Here is a 16,875-nt window from a genome sequence, read left to right on the forward strand (position 1 = left end):
ATCAGATATAACAACTGATATAATATACTCTATCAGTTTTTAAATGTTTCTATTTATTTTAATAGCCTATTAGCCTATATTATAATATGAAAACATACTTAAGTATTTAAACGGATCTAATAGCTAAATATATATTTTTTTAACGTGAACATGTGAATTATATTATAGTTATCTAAACATCCCTGAAACCCACGCTAAAAAATATATATATTATTTTGAGTTTGCACGCTACACCTGTGGTGGGTTTGAGATTGTAAATCAGGATGGTTTCAGGAACCCTGTTGTAAATGTCTCTGAGTTTTGTTACCGTGCTCTGTGCCCAGCTCTTCTTTAAACCATGAAGGCGTTTATCTCACACTTCTTTGTGTTCCGAGTTGTCCCTCATATTATTGAGTTATTTGGTAATTTGGCTCACTGCCGCTCACGCGCTCTCATCATTCTCTTTCTATGAAACCTGAACCCGCTTTCACCGTTTCTAACTCAATAGCGACACTAACTCTTTAGCGGTGGACAAGAGCGCTGCAATTAGTTCTCACTTAGATTTTTTTATTGCGATTTTTACAAACAGGTTACAACAATAACACACAAACACTTTTTTCAAACAATAAACAAGTTATGACTCAATAGTTAACAATAAAAATTATAAAAAGAATGAATCTAATTAACCTATTCAAAAAATATTTCCTAAAAAATGAAAGAGAAAGAAAAGAATGGATGAGGGCACAAAAATGAATAAAAGCATATTAAGAAAGAATTTTAAACATGGCAGACATCATAGATATATATAGCTTTCATATTAACAGACATTGAGATTGTATTTTAAACAAATTCAATTGTTGATTGAAGATGTTAGTTTACATTTATATGGATGGATATATAAAACTCTAATTCAAAAGGTTAATTTAAAAACATGCATTAATTAGATTATTCTCATTAATATAAAACCCAAAAAAGAATATACTTGACAGGATAAAATCTGTAAATATTTTTATAAGATATTTCTTCAACTTTATTTGTTTTAAATTTCTGAGGGAGTGACCCAACATGTCCACTTAATATCATCAAAAACGTTCCAATAAGAAATAATGTAAGGAATTGAGTTAACAAGGTTAAAAAATAAAGACCTGGTTCTGCAATTGGATTTTTTATTAGAGAAACAAATAAAACAGTGGATTCAGGGCTGGGGGACAAACAGAAATCATTGAGCCACCATTATTGTTTCTGAAGAAGAGCAAATACATTTCAGAAGAGATGGCCTTGAAAACCAGATTAAATTCTTTCCCAGATGGAAATTAGTATCTCGCAATAAAATCAGAGTAGCTGAATAAATTACCATCATTTCCAAATAGCTGGTCTACTAACGTCTCTCCATTACTGAACCAGTTTTCAAGAAACAAGCTTCCTATTCCAAAGAAAACATTTGCGTGGCGAGAAATTATGCTTGTAAATAAGTCGCCAAGCCAAAAGTATTTGCTGATGATAATTGGAAAGTTTAATAGGGAGTTTATTATTAGGATAATTGCGCATTAAAAGGAAATCTAAACCTAATTGAGAAAAGAAATATTAGTGATGTTAGTTGATGTTCCAGAAACAAAAAGTGTTGCGAAATACAGTTTCTGTCGTGTTTTATTCGTCATTTTGTAAAATCCCATTGAATTCTGTTGAAGGACTGAGTGCTCGTTAATATAAATGCGCTACCGGAAAGGGGGCTGTTTACATTTGGTCGATGTAGTCTTTTTGCTCGCTTCCGTTTCTCATAAGGCTAGCGAGCAGAGCAACTGTGCTCCGGGAGAGTAAGCGAAATAAACAAACAAAACCTTGAAAATATTGAAAGACGTGACCACTGACCAGTGCAATGAAGTTGAACTCGACTGTGACCGTGAATGTCCCGCGAGACATAAACATCGGTTATCGCCATCAAGTGGTCGGGAGTGTGCTAACGCTTCAGATTCAAATATTGAGCGGAAGTTACACGGTTGTGAAGTGTCTGAAAAAATAGTTCCACTATAGCAAAATAAACGGATTGGAATCATATATTGCGACGATATATTGTTTATAATCATCAACGAACACCACTAACCACTCGTGAGTTTAACAGTTTTGTAAACGAACATTATTGGCTGTTTTAATGACATTTTCGGACATGCCCATTGACTCCAATGTTAAATGGGTCCATGGCCAATTCTATTATAGTCAAAAACTCGAGAGAGGAACCATTGTCAAAAAAATGTTGTCCACCACTCTTGTTCATCCAAAACAAACTACAATATAGACTCAAGGTGTTAAATACCAGAAGTATCCTTTAAGCCTATTAATTTGTATGGAACTATAGGGAGTTAACATCAATACAATTTAAGCCGCCCAGGATATAATCGAAATTTAAGCAACATTAGTATACATCATTCTACTTGCAAGTAGACCTATCCACAAATAAGGACTGAGTAGCAGGACATCCTAATGGAAATAAGAAGAGTTCTGTCTTTCAGGGATACATCTCTTTTAACCAAATATTTATTTGTGTCTGTTTCTTCTTCTTCTTCTTCTTCGAGAATTGGGTTAAAATTCACCTCTGACATGTGATTTAGTTTAGTATAGTATTTAGTATAGGCAATTTTTTGTTGTTATTTTCATCCCTAAATACATGAAACTCTCTTTAATATGAATATTACAGAGTATGTATAGCCTGTATTTTTTAATCGGGAGTAATTCACATATGAGGCCGCACATGCACGTTTTGCGTCTGTCCTCTGACAATGCTCTTAAAGGGAACATTGGGGAGACGTTTTCAAAGCCAACAGTGCCCACCCAAGGACATTAGTCTACAACACTCAGGTATTATGTTGGACCAAATTTATGAATGAGTTAAAGTATGAAGGTAAAGTATATGGGGAATAATATACGGAAGTCAATGGCGCCCAGAAACTGTTTGGTTACCAACATTCTTCAAAAATATCTTCTTTTGTGTTCAACAGATAAAAGAAACTCAAGTTTAAATTTAGAACAACTTGATGGTGAGAAAAGGATGACAAAATTTTCATTTTTGGACTACACCTTTAACTTTTGAAATGCTCTTTGGTCTGATTTGTATGATTTCTGGTAGTTTTAGCTTGTTTGTTTGTTTGTTTGTTTGTTTGTTTGTTTGTTTGTTTTTTGTTTGTTTGTTTGTTTGTTTGTTTTAATTCACAGAGGCCAATTGTAAAGCTGCAATATATATATATATAAACAATTACATAACTATACAAAAGCTTTTGCCACACTGCGGCTATACAGCAGAAATACAGCAAATATTTTACCTTTGGATGGGAATCATTTGTTACATGTCACATTAAATTATTTGCGAACAATTATCAGAATTTCAATATTTTTGAAGTTAATATTCTTCATTCCGGGACGGTGGGGGTAAGTGTTCAAAAAAAAAATTTGTAAACACCGCGCGCGCTGGTGACGCCTGCTGGTCAAACGATATAAAATTACTTGTCAAATAATTAAACATAATGAAACATTAATTTGAGTTGAAATTGTTTTATTAGCATCTAAAGATTGAAGTGATGCATTATGCATATCTAAATTCGCGCCTTCGGTATCTTAGAAATAAAAGATAACAAAAAAAAAGATGCCGCAGCCCGCAGCCAATGAGCCGCCGGCCGGCGGGGGCTGGCTCATATATCATAATACACTGGCTGCTTTTGGCTGCGGCATCTGTTTTTGTTTCTTTTTTTCTAAGATAAAAAGAAACTCAACCTCCACGGACAGTTTTTAATGTTTTATCATACAAGTTCTATTCAAGATTTTGTATAAGTATAATTTTCGGGACAATTAGGGCCGGATTCGGGATTCGGGACAACAGCTCAGATTTCGGGACTGTCCCGAATTTTTCGGGACATCTGGTCACCCTACTTGCAGCATATGTTGAAATAAAATAATATATAGTTATCTATCTGCCATAAGCGAAAAAAAGTGTAATATAATAGAGTGATATTGGTTTATTCAATATATATGTATGTTTCGGATTCATGTATTCATTTTTAAAGTGTTTTTAATGTAACCAGAGAATGTAACCGAATGCGGCTAGACGGAAAGCGGAAGTAGGAGTTTGTCGGCGCTTCCGGTGTGGCTGATGATGTTCGGTTGGTTTTCATCAGCACTCATGACTGTCGCTTTGTGCAGTTCTCGCGCTTATGGATTCTGTTTTTACCAGCAAATACGTTTAAGAATTCAACAGGTCACAGATGAGAGTTTGCTTTGAGGGTCTACCTGTAAGTACCCACATGCGATGTTGAGCGATCATGAGTTGAAATGATAATGTTCATAACAAAGCGGTTTGCTGTGAGCGGCCCGTCAACAGAGGCCGAGCAGACATGAAATCAGCTGATGATCTCTGACAATCACCCGCACATAACGATCAGCATATATAATAATCTGACGATGAGCTGATGAGGGTGCTTTAGTGTTTGACGGTATAAAGCTCATCTGATAGACCTGGAAAAAGCAGAGAGATATGTATGCTAACATGATATTATCACCTGATATTATTATTAGCATTAACGTTACCAGTATTATTAACTGTTGACTCTACGTGAGATCTGTTGTGTAGAAGACATGATTCACAAGTAATAATATAGTTCTATATTAAAAGTGTAATTTTGTGATTGATTTGATTTCCCGTCATCTAGATTTGATAGCAGCTCGGCTAACTGTTAGCACAGGCAACACATATCCAACCGGTCAAACATGTCTTTGACTCATCAGCTGATTCTGACTCCAGTGTCTAAAACATCTGATAGCTCACACAAATCACAGACAGATCGGTTTAAAACATGTCACTTCTCAGCAAATGTGTGTTAGTTGGTAGTAAAGGCTGTTCATCTGCGCTAATGGAGTTAAACCATGAATGTGTGTGTGAGTGACCGTCGTTTGGATGTCATAAGGGCGGTCGGTGCTTTTTCCATCAAAGAAACGTCCCGAACGCATGTTACTATAATCGAATAGAAAACACCCGTAAAATCCGAACAGTGCTGGGTAGATTAACTACAAATTGTAGTCAGTTACTGATTCCAAATTACAGGTCAAAAATGGTAGTCATTAGTAATGTAATCCATTACAGCACATATTTAAAGCAATATAATCTGAATACTTTTAGATTTATTATGACAACTCGTTTATCACATTGATTTGAATAGGAAAATATTGTACCATATCAATATAAAAATACAAATGAAGAGAAAATATAGTCCATTCTTTATCAACAACATGAAGTGCATTAAATATTGCATTAAGTCAGGGTTTCCCAGGCTGGGGGTTGTGATGGAACTGAAGGGGGTTTGTAAGCTATTTAAAAACAATGAAAATAATACTTACTAAAAATATGTACATATTTTTTTTTTTACCTGCATGTCATGACCATTAACCGACATCAGAGAACTGCGAAGTAAACTTAATTATATTTTTATGACTATAATTATTATTGACTTCATTTTATTATTGACCTAATTTATTAAATTAAATTCTAAGGGCTTACTTCAAGTAAACATATTAGGTCAAAGAGGTCCAGCTGATAAAAAAGTTGAGGAATCCCCTGCATAGCATTCAAATATGAAATTACGTGAATTTGAATGTTTGAAAGACAAAAGCCTTCCAAAAACAGTAATGCATTGCATGGTTGACTTACTAAGGGATGATTCAAATAATAATTAATGTGTTTGTCAGGAGCTGATATGCAATGTTGAGAAAAAACACTTGCTAAAAGTGAAGTGATTTCTGTAAATCCCGTGATCATATGCTGTGTGGGTTTTCAGTGGGCACATCATGACTAGTGGCTGTTCTGTGTGTGCAATTCCACAAACCTGGAAGACCTTCTCATAAGCAGTAGGCTTTTTCCACACACGTTTGAGTGTTTTGAATGTTTTTGGTGCCCATCTGTCTAAGAAAGCAGCTTGCTAGTTTTGAAGTCTTGTTGAAATGCACCAAAGTCTGATCTGTGGCACTTTAAACTGGTTCCACAAGAAACTGCCAAATGACAATCAGTGACACTGCAAACCCAGGTTTACAGTTGAATAATATTGAGAGATCTGCTGTTGTTAGATTATGTCTGTACGACAAATCAAGAGCTGCTAGCTGTATGAATCTTGTCCTCATACGTGTCTTTAGGAACTCAATAATAAAAGCTCAATTTATTATATTTTTACAATGCATTGAGCAACAGTGTATTCCCGAATAAGAAGAAAGGTTTACAGCCATGTTGGAAACATTGTGTATTTTGTCCTTTACTAGCAGAACACTGCTTTGAAACCTTTCAAATCAGCTTGACAGTTTCAGTTTCCACAGATTGAATGAATGACTGTTATTTGTATAGCTTTTTGTTTGTGTCAGTCAAATGTTGTATTTGTAATGGGCCATACCAGCATCCCCCACACACACTCACACTATACCGTTTGGACTTCAGTTTTGTTTTTTATGATTATTGGATCTATTCCCTTGTGAAATAAGTAACACTACTAGCTTGCAGGTTGTGGATCCAATTTATACGTATCTTATCCTTGACGAGGGATATACAAAACGTTTTGCTCAGTTTGCATTGCAGTGTGACAGGTTCACAAAATGATTAAACTTAACTGTACCACATCAACGTTTATGGTAAGATAAGCCATATATAGACACCACCTGGAAATATATTATCAGCATCACCTTTTTTGGCATAATAGCATCTGTCCTACTTCCTCCTCAGTGACATCACTATTACCAGCGTCGCACCCTCTCACATAGAGCCGAGATTAATAACATTCCTCATGCTAATGCTTAGTTATTTCTGAAACCTCAGTGGCTTGTATTTCCCTCCTATTAGAAAGTATATAACGACTGCTCATAATTTCTGCTGTAGATTTTGCATACAGTGAGTGCTTGCATGTGATTTTAAAGTCAAGTCACCTTGATTTATATAGCGCTTTTAACAATATAGGTTGTTTCAAAGCAGCTTTACAGTGATAATAGGAAATTAAAGTAAAAGAGTTTTGGCTTTACAGCAGCTCTAGAATAAAGTTATTGTCCAGCTAAAGTTAGGCTAGATTTGATTGATTCACTTCCGTCGCAACAATCATTAGTTATTAACTTAGGGGGCGCTAACATGACACCGTTCTAACAGAAAACACTTAAAGGGGTGGTAAAATGCCCTTTTCACAAGATGTCAAATAAATCTTAGTGTGTAAAGTTTAAAATAAAGTGTGTGTGTGAAGTTTTAGGTCAAAATACCCCACAGATATTTTTATAAAGCATGTTAAAGTTGTCACTTTTTGAGGGTTTGCAAAAACGCACCGTTGTTTTGTGCCTGGCCCTTTAAATGCAAATGAGCTGCTGCAGAGGGCGGGGTTTCAAGAGCTCGTGTGTGTTAGCAGCTGTGATTACCTCACGCACACACACTAAAATGACAGAAATTGTCTTTAATGTTAAAACGGAGTCAGACAAAGATGGAGAGACTCAAGAAGAAGTGACAACATGTAGAATGCAACAGGACGTCTCTGAATGGTTAGTTGATGAATTTATGTTGCTGATGTGGAGTTCACCAAATCATCCTTCAATTAGCATATTCTGTCATGATAATCTATAAATCGCTCGTATAGGAACTGTTGTGAGATGCACACAGAGTGACTTTCTATTGCATGTGAAAAGATGGATGCTAAAGTTTGAGCTGACTTACACATGTACTCTTATACAACAACTCTTCCTCTTCTTGGTAATCACTTTTTACAGTTATCATGTTTACTCAACATTAATAAATTAATATCAGCTCCTGAAAAAACACATCGCAAAATTCTTTATATGATGGCTGCGAGTTTTAATCTAATCACACGACATGCGATTTATTAAATCAAATAAATACCTTATCAGTTTCTCATGAGAAAATTCCTTAATGAAAATAATAATTGAAAGAATACAAGTAAGGCATGATATAAATACATGTATGTTTTCTTCTCTATCCTGCAGGTTGCCAGATCTTGTTGAGGGTTGTATGCTGGTTAATGCATAGAGGAAAAAGGGTGAAACTTGAAGACGACACTGAAGGTAGTTGGAAAAGGTACGGCAATGTTTTTAATTTTTTATTACCCCATTTGATATAAATCAAATGTCTTTTGAGTGTGTGGCTGACGGGTCGCTCCTGTGCTCAGTTTTGCAGCTGTCAGAATGACCGCAGTGGATGACATCTCGGACAGCACAGAGGTTGTGGAAATGGAAGACGTCCCCTCCCAGTTTTTTGTGGAGAAGCACTCATGGGATGGCTTGCGTGACATCATTCACGGCAGCCGGAAGTATTCGGGAATGATCATAAACAAGGCACCCCATGACTTCCAGTTCGTCCAGAAGCATGATGAGTCCGGCCCTCACTCGCACCGGCTCTACTACCTTGGTACACTTTTCTCGTAGTTGTGAACACAATCAAACCTTTTCATGAGAATGCAGCTTTTTGTATCAACAAATGCATCAGTTCCTCATTTCATTATTAAAATATAGGTGTTTTTTTAGCCTGTATGCTTTTAAATGGTTATGCTGTGGTTCAGTGAAAAAGTGTTCATGATAAAGAAAATGATAAATCTTTTTTTTTAAACGCATACCGAGTTGTTCGAAATTAATCTTTAAAACGACCTGAAGCAAACTTGGCTTGTCATAAAAGTCAAATTACTTGATATAATGACCTAGACGCAGTCATGAAGATCTGCAGGGGGCCTCTGATATCATTTCCTGTTTTGTTTTTCCCCTCATGCATGTTGGTTGGACCATATGACCATATACACTACTGTTCGAAAGTTTGGGGTCTGTAAGATTATTATTATTATTTTTTATGTTTTTAAAAAAGAGATTTCTAATATTCAATATACAGTAAAAACAGCAATATTCTGAAATGGTTACAATTTTAAATAGCTGCTTGTTAAAATATATTTTGATATATTTTTCTATTTCAATAATTAACTGCTTAACTGCTGATTTGTTACTACAGTCGTCAGTGTCAAATGATCCTTTCTTATCAGTGTTTAAAAAAAATAGAAAGTTCCAAAGAATCACTTTTATTTGAAATATACATCTTTTGTAAGTTTAAAATGTCTTTACTGTTTTAATCAGTCTAATGATGAATAAAATTAAATCCTTGCTGAATAAAAGTATTAATTACAAAAAAAAAAAAAAAATCTTACTGACCCTAAACTTTTGAATGGTAGTGTCTTTTCTAAGAAATAATAAATTATTTTATTAAGACTTTTCTTCATTATGATGTCAGATTTATTGTAAAACATTATTCCAACATGTTTTAGTTTTTCTGCCTTTCTGTTCAAATTGTTCGAAGTTTCTTTAATTTCTATCATTTTCCTAATGTTTTCATCTTGTCATACTTAAATAGGAATGCCCTATGGGAGCAGAGAAAACTCATTATTGTACTCTGAAATCCCAAAGAAGATACGGAAAGAAGCCCTCCTGGTGTTATCATGGAAACAGATGTTAGATCACTTTCAGGTATAATTTCTTCGTTTTGTTCTAGGAATATGCTAACAGCAGCATAACCACATATATGAGCGATTATAACGTATTAATAACATAAACACATTAATGTAGGCGACCCCGCATCACGGTGTATATTCCCGTGAGGAGGAGCTTCTCCGTGAGAGGAAGCGTCTGGGAGTCTTTGGCATCACGTCCTACGACTATCACCCACAAAGCGGCCTTTTCCTCTTCCAAGCAAGCAACAGCCTTTTCTATTGCCGTGATGGGGGCCATAACGGATTCATTGTGAGTTTTTTTCTGGCTGTTTTTCTTCCCTCGGTTTAATATTTCTGGGAAATGACTTCATAATGCATGTGTCTCTCTATGCCTGAAACCCATGTGATGTTTAGCAGGCTGCCCCAATGAAGCCTGTGGAAATAAAGACTCAGTGCTCAGGGATTCGCATGGACCCCAAGATCTCGCCCGGTGATCCCAGTTTCATTGCCTTCATAAATAATAACGACCTGTGGGTGACGAATATTGAAACTGGAGAAGAGCGAAGACTTACTTTCTGTCATAAAGGTTTGTTGATCTGTTAATATAAAGCAGCAGTTATGTTGTTTACCAATAAGGTTATAATCTGGGTTATTTTCAAGTCTAGTCATCTTCATTTATATAGCGCTTTTAACAATGAAGATTGTTTCAAAGCGGCTTTACAGTGATAAATGGATAATTTAAGGTAACAGAGATTGTTTTGGCTTTATAGCGGTTCTTGAATAAAGATATTTTCCAGCTAAAGTTAGTTTTGATTGATTTACTTCTGTTGCAAGGATCATTAGTTATTAAATTAGAGACCACTAAGACGACACCGTTCTCTCTACACAGACTTTAAACGCAAACCTGTAAGAAACGCTGATGGTACTCACGTATGCATCAAGAATTAATTATATAGTTATGCGCATTTGAATAGTGCGCAGGTTTGTAATTCCCTACAAACCAAGCCTTAAACTATTGTCTGGCCTTAATTTGATCACTATCAGAAATTTAAAGGATTCGTTCATTTCAGGATTAAAATGTCCTGATAATTTACTCACCCCCACGTCATCCAATATGTTTGTCTTTCTTCAGTCGAAAAGAAATTAAGGTTTTTGAGGGAAACATTCCAGGATTTTTCTCCATATATTGGACTTCAATGGGGTTCAACGGTTTGAAGGTCCAAATTGCAGTTTCAATGCAGCTTCAAAGTCTCTACACGATCCCAGCCGAGGAATAAGGGTCTTATCTAGAGAAACGATTGGTCTTTTTCTAATGTTTTAAAATAAAAAAAATGCTCGTCTTGCTCTAGCTAAGCGTGACGCAGGCGGAAGTACCGACCTCGTGTTTACAAAGCGAGCGTGCAAAGACTAAGTGAAACGCCATTTACAAAAAAAATAACAATAATAAAAGGTAAAACAATGATGTTGGAGGAGAAAATGAGATGGAGTTTTTTGCCCTACCCGACCTTTTTGAACCAGAACACGTGTGACCTTTCAATGTGATTGCGTAATGCATCACAGAGCTAGTGCAAGATGAGCATTTGTGGATAAAAACTATATTTTTTAAAAACATTAGAAAAAGACCAATCGTTTCTCTAGATAAGACCCTTATTCCTCGGCTGGGATCGTGTAGAGCCTTTGAAGCTGCATTGAAACTGCAATCTGGACCTTCAAAACCGTTGATAACCGTTGAAGTCCACTATAGGGAGAAAAATCCTGGAATGTTTTCTTCTGAAACCTTAATTTCTTTTCGACTGAAAAGAGAAAAACATCTTGGATGGCGTGCGGGTGAGTACATTATCAGGGAATTGTAATTCTGAAGTGAACTTATCTTTTAATATCTTTGGAACTAAGGGGAAAATCAAAAATATAGTCTGGAAATCGACAACATGGCACAGATGCAGCACATAGACAATAAGCTGAAAATAACTGGAAATATTCATGCAAGTTTGTGTATATGATGAATGACTATAGCTTAAAGTCAGTCTTTTTAAATGGTTTGGAGAAGGGCTGTGCTTTTGCTAAGGCAAGCAACGTCATCACTATTACTCAAAATTCAGATTTTTCAAAATGAAAATTGGTGAACTTTGCTGTGTAACAAGTCTCATGGTGTTAGGTTTTACATCAGGAAAACTGTAATGTTATTTATTTTCGTAGACTATTTTTATTTGTTTCTCTTTTAACATTGATCTATAAATAGAGCACATCAGGTTACAGTGATTAGATGTTTCTGAAATCTGATATCTCTTCTACACTTGTCCAGGATTGAATAATGTCAAGGAAGACCCGAAGTCTGCTGGTGTCGCAACCTTTGTGATTCAGGAAGAGTTTGACCGCTTCACTGGGTACTGGTGGTCTCCGGCTGCTCCTGAAGGTTTGTTGAACACCTAAATCAGTCGTTTTCAGCCGAAATCACTATTTTCATAATATTCACAATCAATTGTGGTGGAATGAGTTAACCGCAGTTTATTTAGCGATTTCCCGAATTTTTAAGAACTGTATGTTCTTCAATAAATACAGTAGTTTGTGAGAACCACTGACGTAGAGAGTTTATGGTTGTTGTTTTATTTAGCTTGCTAAAGCCTTGTTTATACTTGGCGCGCTCGCCTTTGTACTATTCTTTAAAACGACAGGGGTAGACTTGAAGTAATTGTTCTATAAACCATCAGGAAGCAGCCGTGAGAAGTAAGGTACACACAACAATGTTTGTTTTTAGTACACTTCACCAAACCCACACTACAAAAGAATCAAAGAATAGTGTAAAAAAAAGTTTCAAACATCTTGAAATTATTACTTGAGATATTAGAACAAAATAAATGGATATTAGAACATTTGTATAAAACTAAATGAAATAACAATCTCTTAAATATTAAACATTTTCATTAAAAGAAACACTTTATTTGGAAATTGACAATGTCAATGTAAACCCATATTGAATCATATAAATCAAGGAGTTAATTGTTATTATTTTGAAAATAGATATGACCAGGTTGTATATGCGAGATGCCGCATTGGACATTCAAAACTCACTCATTCATATTTATTGAAATGGGAAGAGAAACAGGTTTGTGATTGTGTAAGAATTAAATGGTGTAAAACATATTTGAATAGAATGTCCTTTTTTGAATGATATTAGACAACGTTTTTATTCAGAAAATATATTAATGGACATTTTTAAAAAGATTTCTCCTGGAATAATTTTAGAATTTCTATCAAATAGTAAGTTGAAAGATTCTATGTAATTGTTATTACTCTTTTTGTTATTGATTTATGTCTGATTTTGTATTTTTTTTTTTTGTATTTTTTTTTTTTTTTACAATAATTTACCAATTTGGTTAAATCATGTATTGAAGTGATTGTAATCATAATAATTTTTTAAATATTGTAATTTTTGATTGCCATGAATATAGCCATTGCAGCCGATATGGTGTTAAATCATAAATAAATAAATTAAACATTTTCATTTAATTTCCCAACCATTTTTATTTAACATGGACCTTTATTTTCATTAAAAGGGTTTATTTCTGCCACTGTTGGCTAATTTTGTAAATGTAAGCAATTTAGACGAGCACAAACTGGGTACCAGAGTCACCTCAAAGTTGTGCACCTTCAGAAGGAGCCGCATGCAAAGTTACAAAAAAATGTTGTGCACACACCGCAAATGATGTCATTTTTTTCTGCATGCACTTTCGCACATGTGGCGGGTATAAACCAGGCTTTGTTTTAGTTTTATTTGGGTTTAAAATCCATTTGTACATTAGCCTGATTGGACACAAAATGCATCGACCACCTGTTGCATCCCCTTATCCTGTTTATGTTTGCTTGTAGATGCAGATGGAGGCAGAACACTCCAGTTGCTGTATGAGGAGGTTGATGAATCAGAAGTGGAGATTATTCATGTGCCCTCACCAGCTTTGGAGGAGCGGAAGGCAGATGTGTACAGATATCCTCGCACCGGTAATCACAAACACAAACATATGGTTGAGAACCGAGAATCAATTCCATTTAAAAAATCCATTTAGAATAAAAATACTACAAACATACAGTGGAACCATTGTAGCTTGTTTTGTGGGTTGACTCCTGGGTTGCTAAAGACAACATATTAATCGGTGAACTGATATCATGTGATAAGACTAACTCTTACTGAATCCGTCAAAGAGGTTCTTGACTTAACTATTGTACAGCAAGTCATTACTATCATCATTTCCAATGAAAACATCTATTAACCTGTTAATATGAATGATATTAAGGTTTGAACATGCAATACAGACACAGATTTAACTGCTTCGACATATAACATCTTTATCTTGCGTCTTTATCTTAAAATTAAATAAAGCCACTTCTCATTAAGAAACAAGAACTTGGGCTTCTTTTTTAAGTAATGATACATGCATTCTTTATAACAGCTTGCATACATCATTCTTCATTCTTTCAAGCAGACACATTTATTTGTATAAAGTAAATACTCCTTATTAAAGCTATTCAAGTTATTCAGTCAAGATCATTGAGTGATTTTCTTTTTTTCTTTTGTTTTGTTATTAACATTAATGACAGACAGCAGCAGGTTATTAGACTGCTGTCACTTTAAAGCTGAATGCACGGATCCAATACATTGACACATCCAATATTGTCCCAACTGTTTACGTTCAATTGAGACAAACCCGACTGTGCACTTCGACTTGGCGCAGTAATATCTTCTGGGAGAGGGAGCGGGGGCCGGTGAGGATTTTTCACGAGAGAAGATATTACTGCGCCAAGTCGAAGTGCTCCCAAGCACTTGCTATGGTATTCCGCCATACAATATAGTTATCCATTTTACACGCTTAGAAAAGCGCAACGTTTTGTTTTGCGTCATCGTCCTAGGTCGAATTACACTACTCGAGTAACTGTATTTAAATAGGGAAAACGTGGAGTTTGGTAGCTTCTCTGCTTGGCCCCTATTGAATGAACGTTTGGTAGCTTCTCTGCTTGGCCCCTATTGAATGAACGGGGCTAAGCTAAGTGCTATCAAAGTGTCGCGGCGCCCCAGAGCGATTAAGTGCACGCACTGAGACGAGAGAGGTATGTATCAACTCGTCGTAGTTAAGGGAATAACATAGTTTAATATGAAAAAACGGTGGAGTATCCCTTTAAGTGGAAGTATAATTAACCCTTCGCAGGGAGCTTGATTGACAGGTGATCTGACCAATCATACTTCGCCATTCGCCATTTTGTCTGACAAAGCAGTCAGGAGAGTTAGTAGATTAACATGGGAGAATTTGAACTTGAAAAGCGGAGTGTACTGACGCCTTTCTGCGGTTAAAACAACATTCCTTCTGATGTTCATTCATGTTTATTTGATGCTATAAATTAACTAGAAGGAAGAGATGATCGGTTCACGAGCCTCTACAGCGATCTGTCAGGCACATTAAAGAGCCAGAACGGTATTTATTGAATCTTTCAAGAACAGTATTTATTGTTCAAATTTCTTTAAAAAAAATAATCAAATTTGAAAGGTGAGACTTTGTTTAATATGTTTAATATCAAAAGTAACCGAAAAGTAACCTGGTCTGTCCTGTCTGTCAGCGCGTTGTCGGTGTTCTCTCTGCCCCGCAGAGATGGGTTTTTCACTGCGTGAGAACATGGTGTGGCGTGAGAGCGGCGTAGCTTGTCGGACATAGTGACGTAACTAAGGGGGGCGGGTCTTTGTGAACGGTCAATTGAAGCCAGAATTAATGGCATAAATATGTGGAAGTGCAACACTTAAATTAACACGTTGATTCTTAAAAATACAGGATATTCTTTGCATCGTTTTGTTTACTATCAATGTTTTGTCAATGGAGTTGTGCTTAATGTTAACAATAATGCTGATGATCCCCCTCTCTATGCTTTTAGGAAGTAAGAACCCTCAAATTAGCCTGAAACTATCAGAGATTCGAACTGACCAGAACGGAAAGGTAGGTACCTGTGACCAAGCTCACTTTTTCTTTCTTTATGCCTGGCTAAAAGGCTTTATAATGATCCCTTATTCTTTTTGTAGATTATTAGCGCACAAAACAAGGAGCTTGTTCTCCCATTCACAACACTCTTTCCTGGGGTTGAATACATTGCGAGAGCTGGATGGACAAAAGATGGCAAATTGTAAGTAACAACAAATAATTGCTTTAAAGAAATTCACTCTCATGTCTTTCCTTTATACTGATGATGAGCCAAACCATTTTAACCAGTCACAGGTGAAGTGAATATTCACCATCTCATAACAAGGCCACATATTAAGGTCTGGGTAGATTAGATGGTAAGCAAACATTTAGCTCTCTTAACCCTCTGGGGTCTAAGGTGTTTTTGGGGTCCTTGAGATGTTTTGACATGACCTGATATTTGTATTTTTTTCAGTTGCTTATAAACATATTAATGGCAAAGGTGTAATTACACTCTATTTAGCACGAACATGGCTATCATAATATGTGAGCAACATGTATGTACATGTTTGCATTTTTGAGAGAATATTATTTATGCGTGGTTATTCAAAAAACTCAAAGTTAAATTGTCTGATATAAGACCAAAAACGACCAACTTCACATATTCCCACAATACTTTTGACTAATGGATGTTGTCGGCTAAAGTGTTTACTTTAAAATTATCTGAAAATCATCCGGGCTAATCGTTCACATTAAACAATAGATTGATTTAAATTTTGTAAGACACTTTTTGTTTCGAAAGGCAATATGCAGGTGGGCGTGAATGATCCAATAAGGTCATGAATAATGTCCTCATTCCCACCTGAGAGACAAAGACCCGCTAATAGGGGATTATCACGCTTCCGGGTTTAATGGGCGGGATTTTTCAACTTTGTGCATGTCCACTTCCGGCGCAGTTCAGCAATGGCTGAAACGAAGGCTAGATGTCACTGCTCTGTTCCACTTTGTCAATCAAACAAACAACGCCAACCTCATTCAAGTTTCCATGGATTCCAGACTGAACTGAGTCTAAGGAAGAAGTGGATTAAAGCTCTCGAAAAAGAAACCGTATCCCTTGTCCACTTTGGAGCGGGCTGTGATGGAGTGTTGTTCAGTTGGTCGATGTACGTCAGAAAAAGTTATTTTGGGTAAATTTACCAGGGATTGGTGCTATTTGTGAAAAAAAACAGATTTTTGTGAAACATTTTTATTCAAACAAATAAATCATGAGAACATGAACTTCATTACTGCATGTGCAGGAATTGTAAAATCTTTTTTCTTATAGCCTAAACTCATGAAGTAGGCTACGTTAGCCTAATGCAATATTTTTCTCTAATCGCTTATCTTTCCCCACACACGAAACTGTGATCATGCAATAACGTTAACTTTACATCGCGATGCTGAGCTACAGTGAAATGATAGAAAATACATTATCTGTGTTA

General features: G+C 35.8%; 1 protein-coding gene across 2 annotated transcripts in view; it reads left to right on the forward strand.

Moving 5' to 3' along the window:
* Positions 1-4,064: 4,064 nt before the first annotated feature.
* The window catches only part of dpp9 (dipeptidyl-peptidase 9), a 31,568-nt gene continuing 18,757 nt past the window's right edge, over positions 4,065-16,875 (forward strand). The window contains exons 1-10 of one of the 2 annotated variants that reach the window (XM_079638176.1): positions 4,065-4,256; positions 7,978-8,068; positions 8,160-8,398; positions 9,383-9,495; positions 9,595-9,768; positions 9,873-10,044; positions 11,761-11,871; positions 13,326-13,454; positions 15,372-15,433; positions 15,517-15,617. In XM_079638176.1, the coding sequence (XP_079494302.1) occupies positions 8,013-8,068; positions 8,160-8,398; positions 9,383-9,495; positions 9,595-9,768; positions 9,873-10,044; positions 11,761-11,871; positions 13,326-13,454; positions 15,372-15,433; positions 15,517-15,617 (1,157 nt within the window). In that variant the 5' untranslated portion in view covers positions 4,065-4,256; positions 7,978-8,012. The remainder of the gene's footprint in view (positions 4,257-7,977; positions 8,069-8,159; positions 8,399-9,382; positions 9,496-9,594; positions 9,769-9,872; positions 10,045-11,760; positions 11,872-13,325; positions 13,455-15,371; positions 15,434-15,516; positions 15,618-16,875) is intronic. The other variant, XM_079638177.1, reaches the window with a different exon arrangement.

The sequence above is a fragment of the Phoxinus phoxinus genome, assembly GCF_949152265.1.
Source record: "Phoxinus phoxinus genome assembly, chromosome: 15".
Lineage (NCBI taxonomy): Eukaryota > Metazoa > Chordata > Actinopteri > Cypriniformes > Leuciscidae > Phoxinus > Phoxinus phoxinus.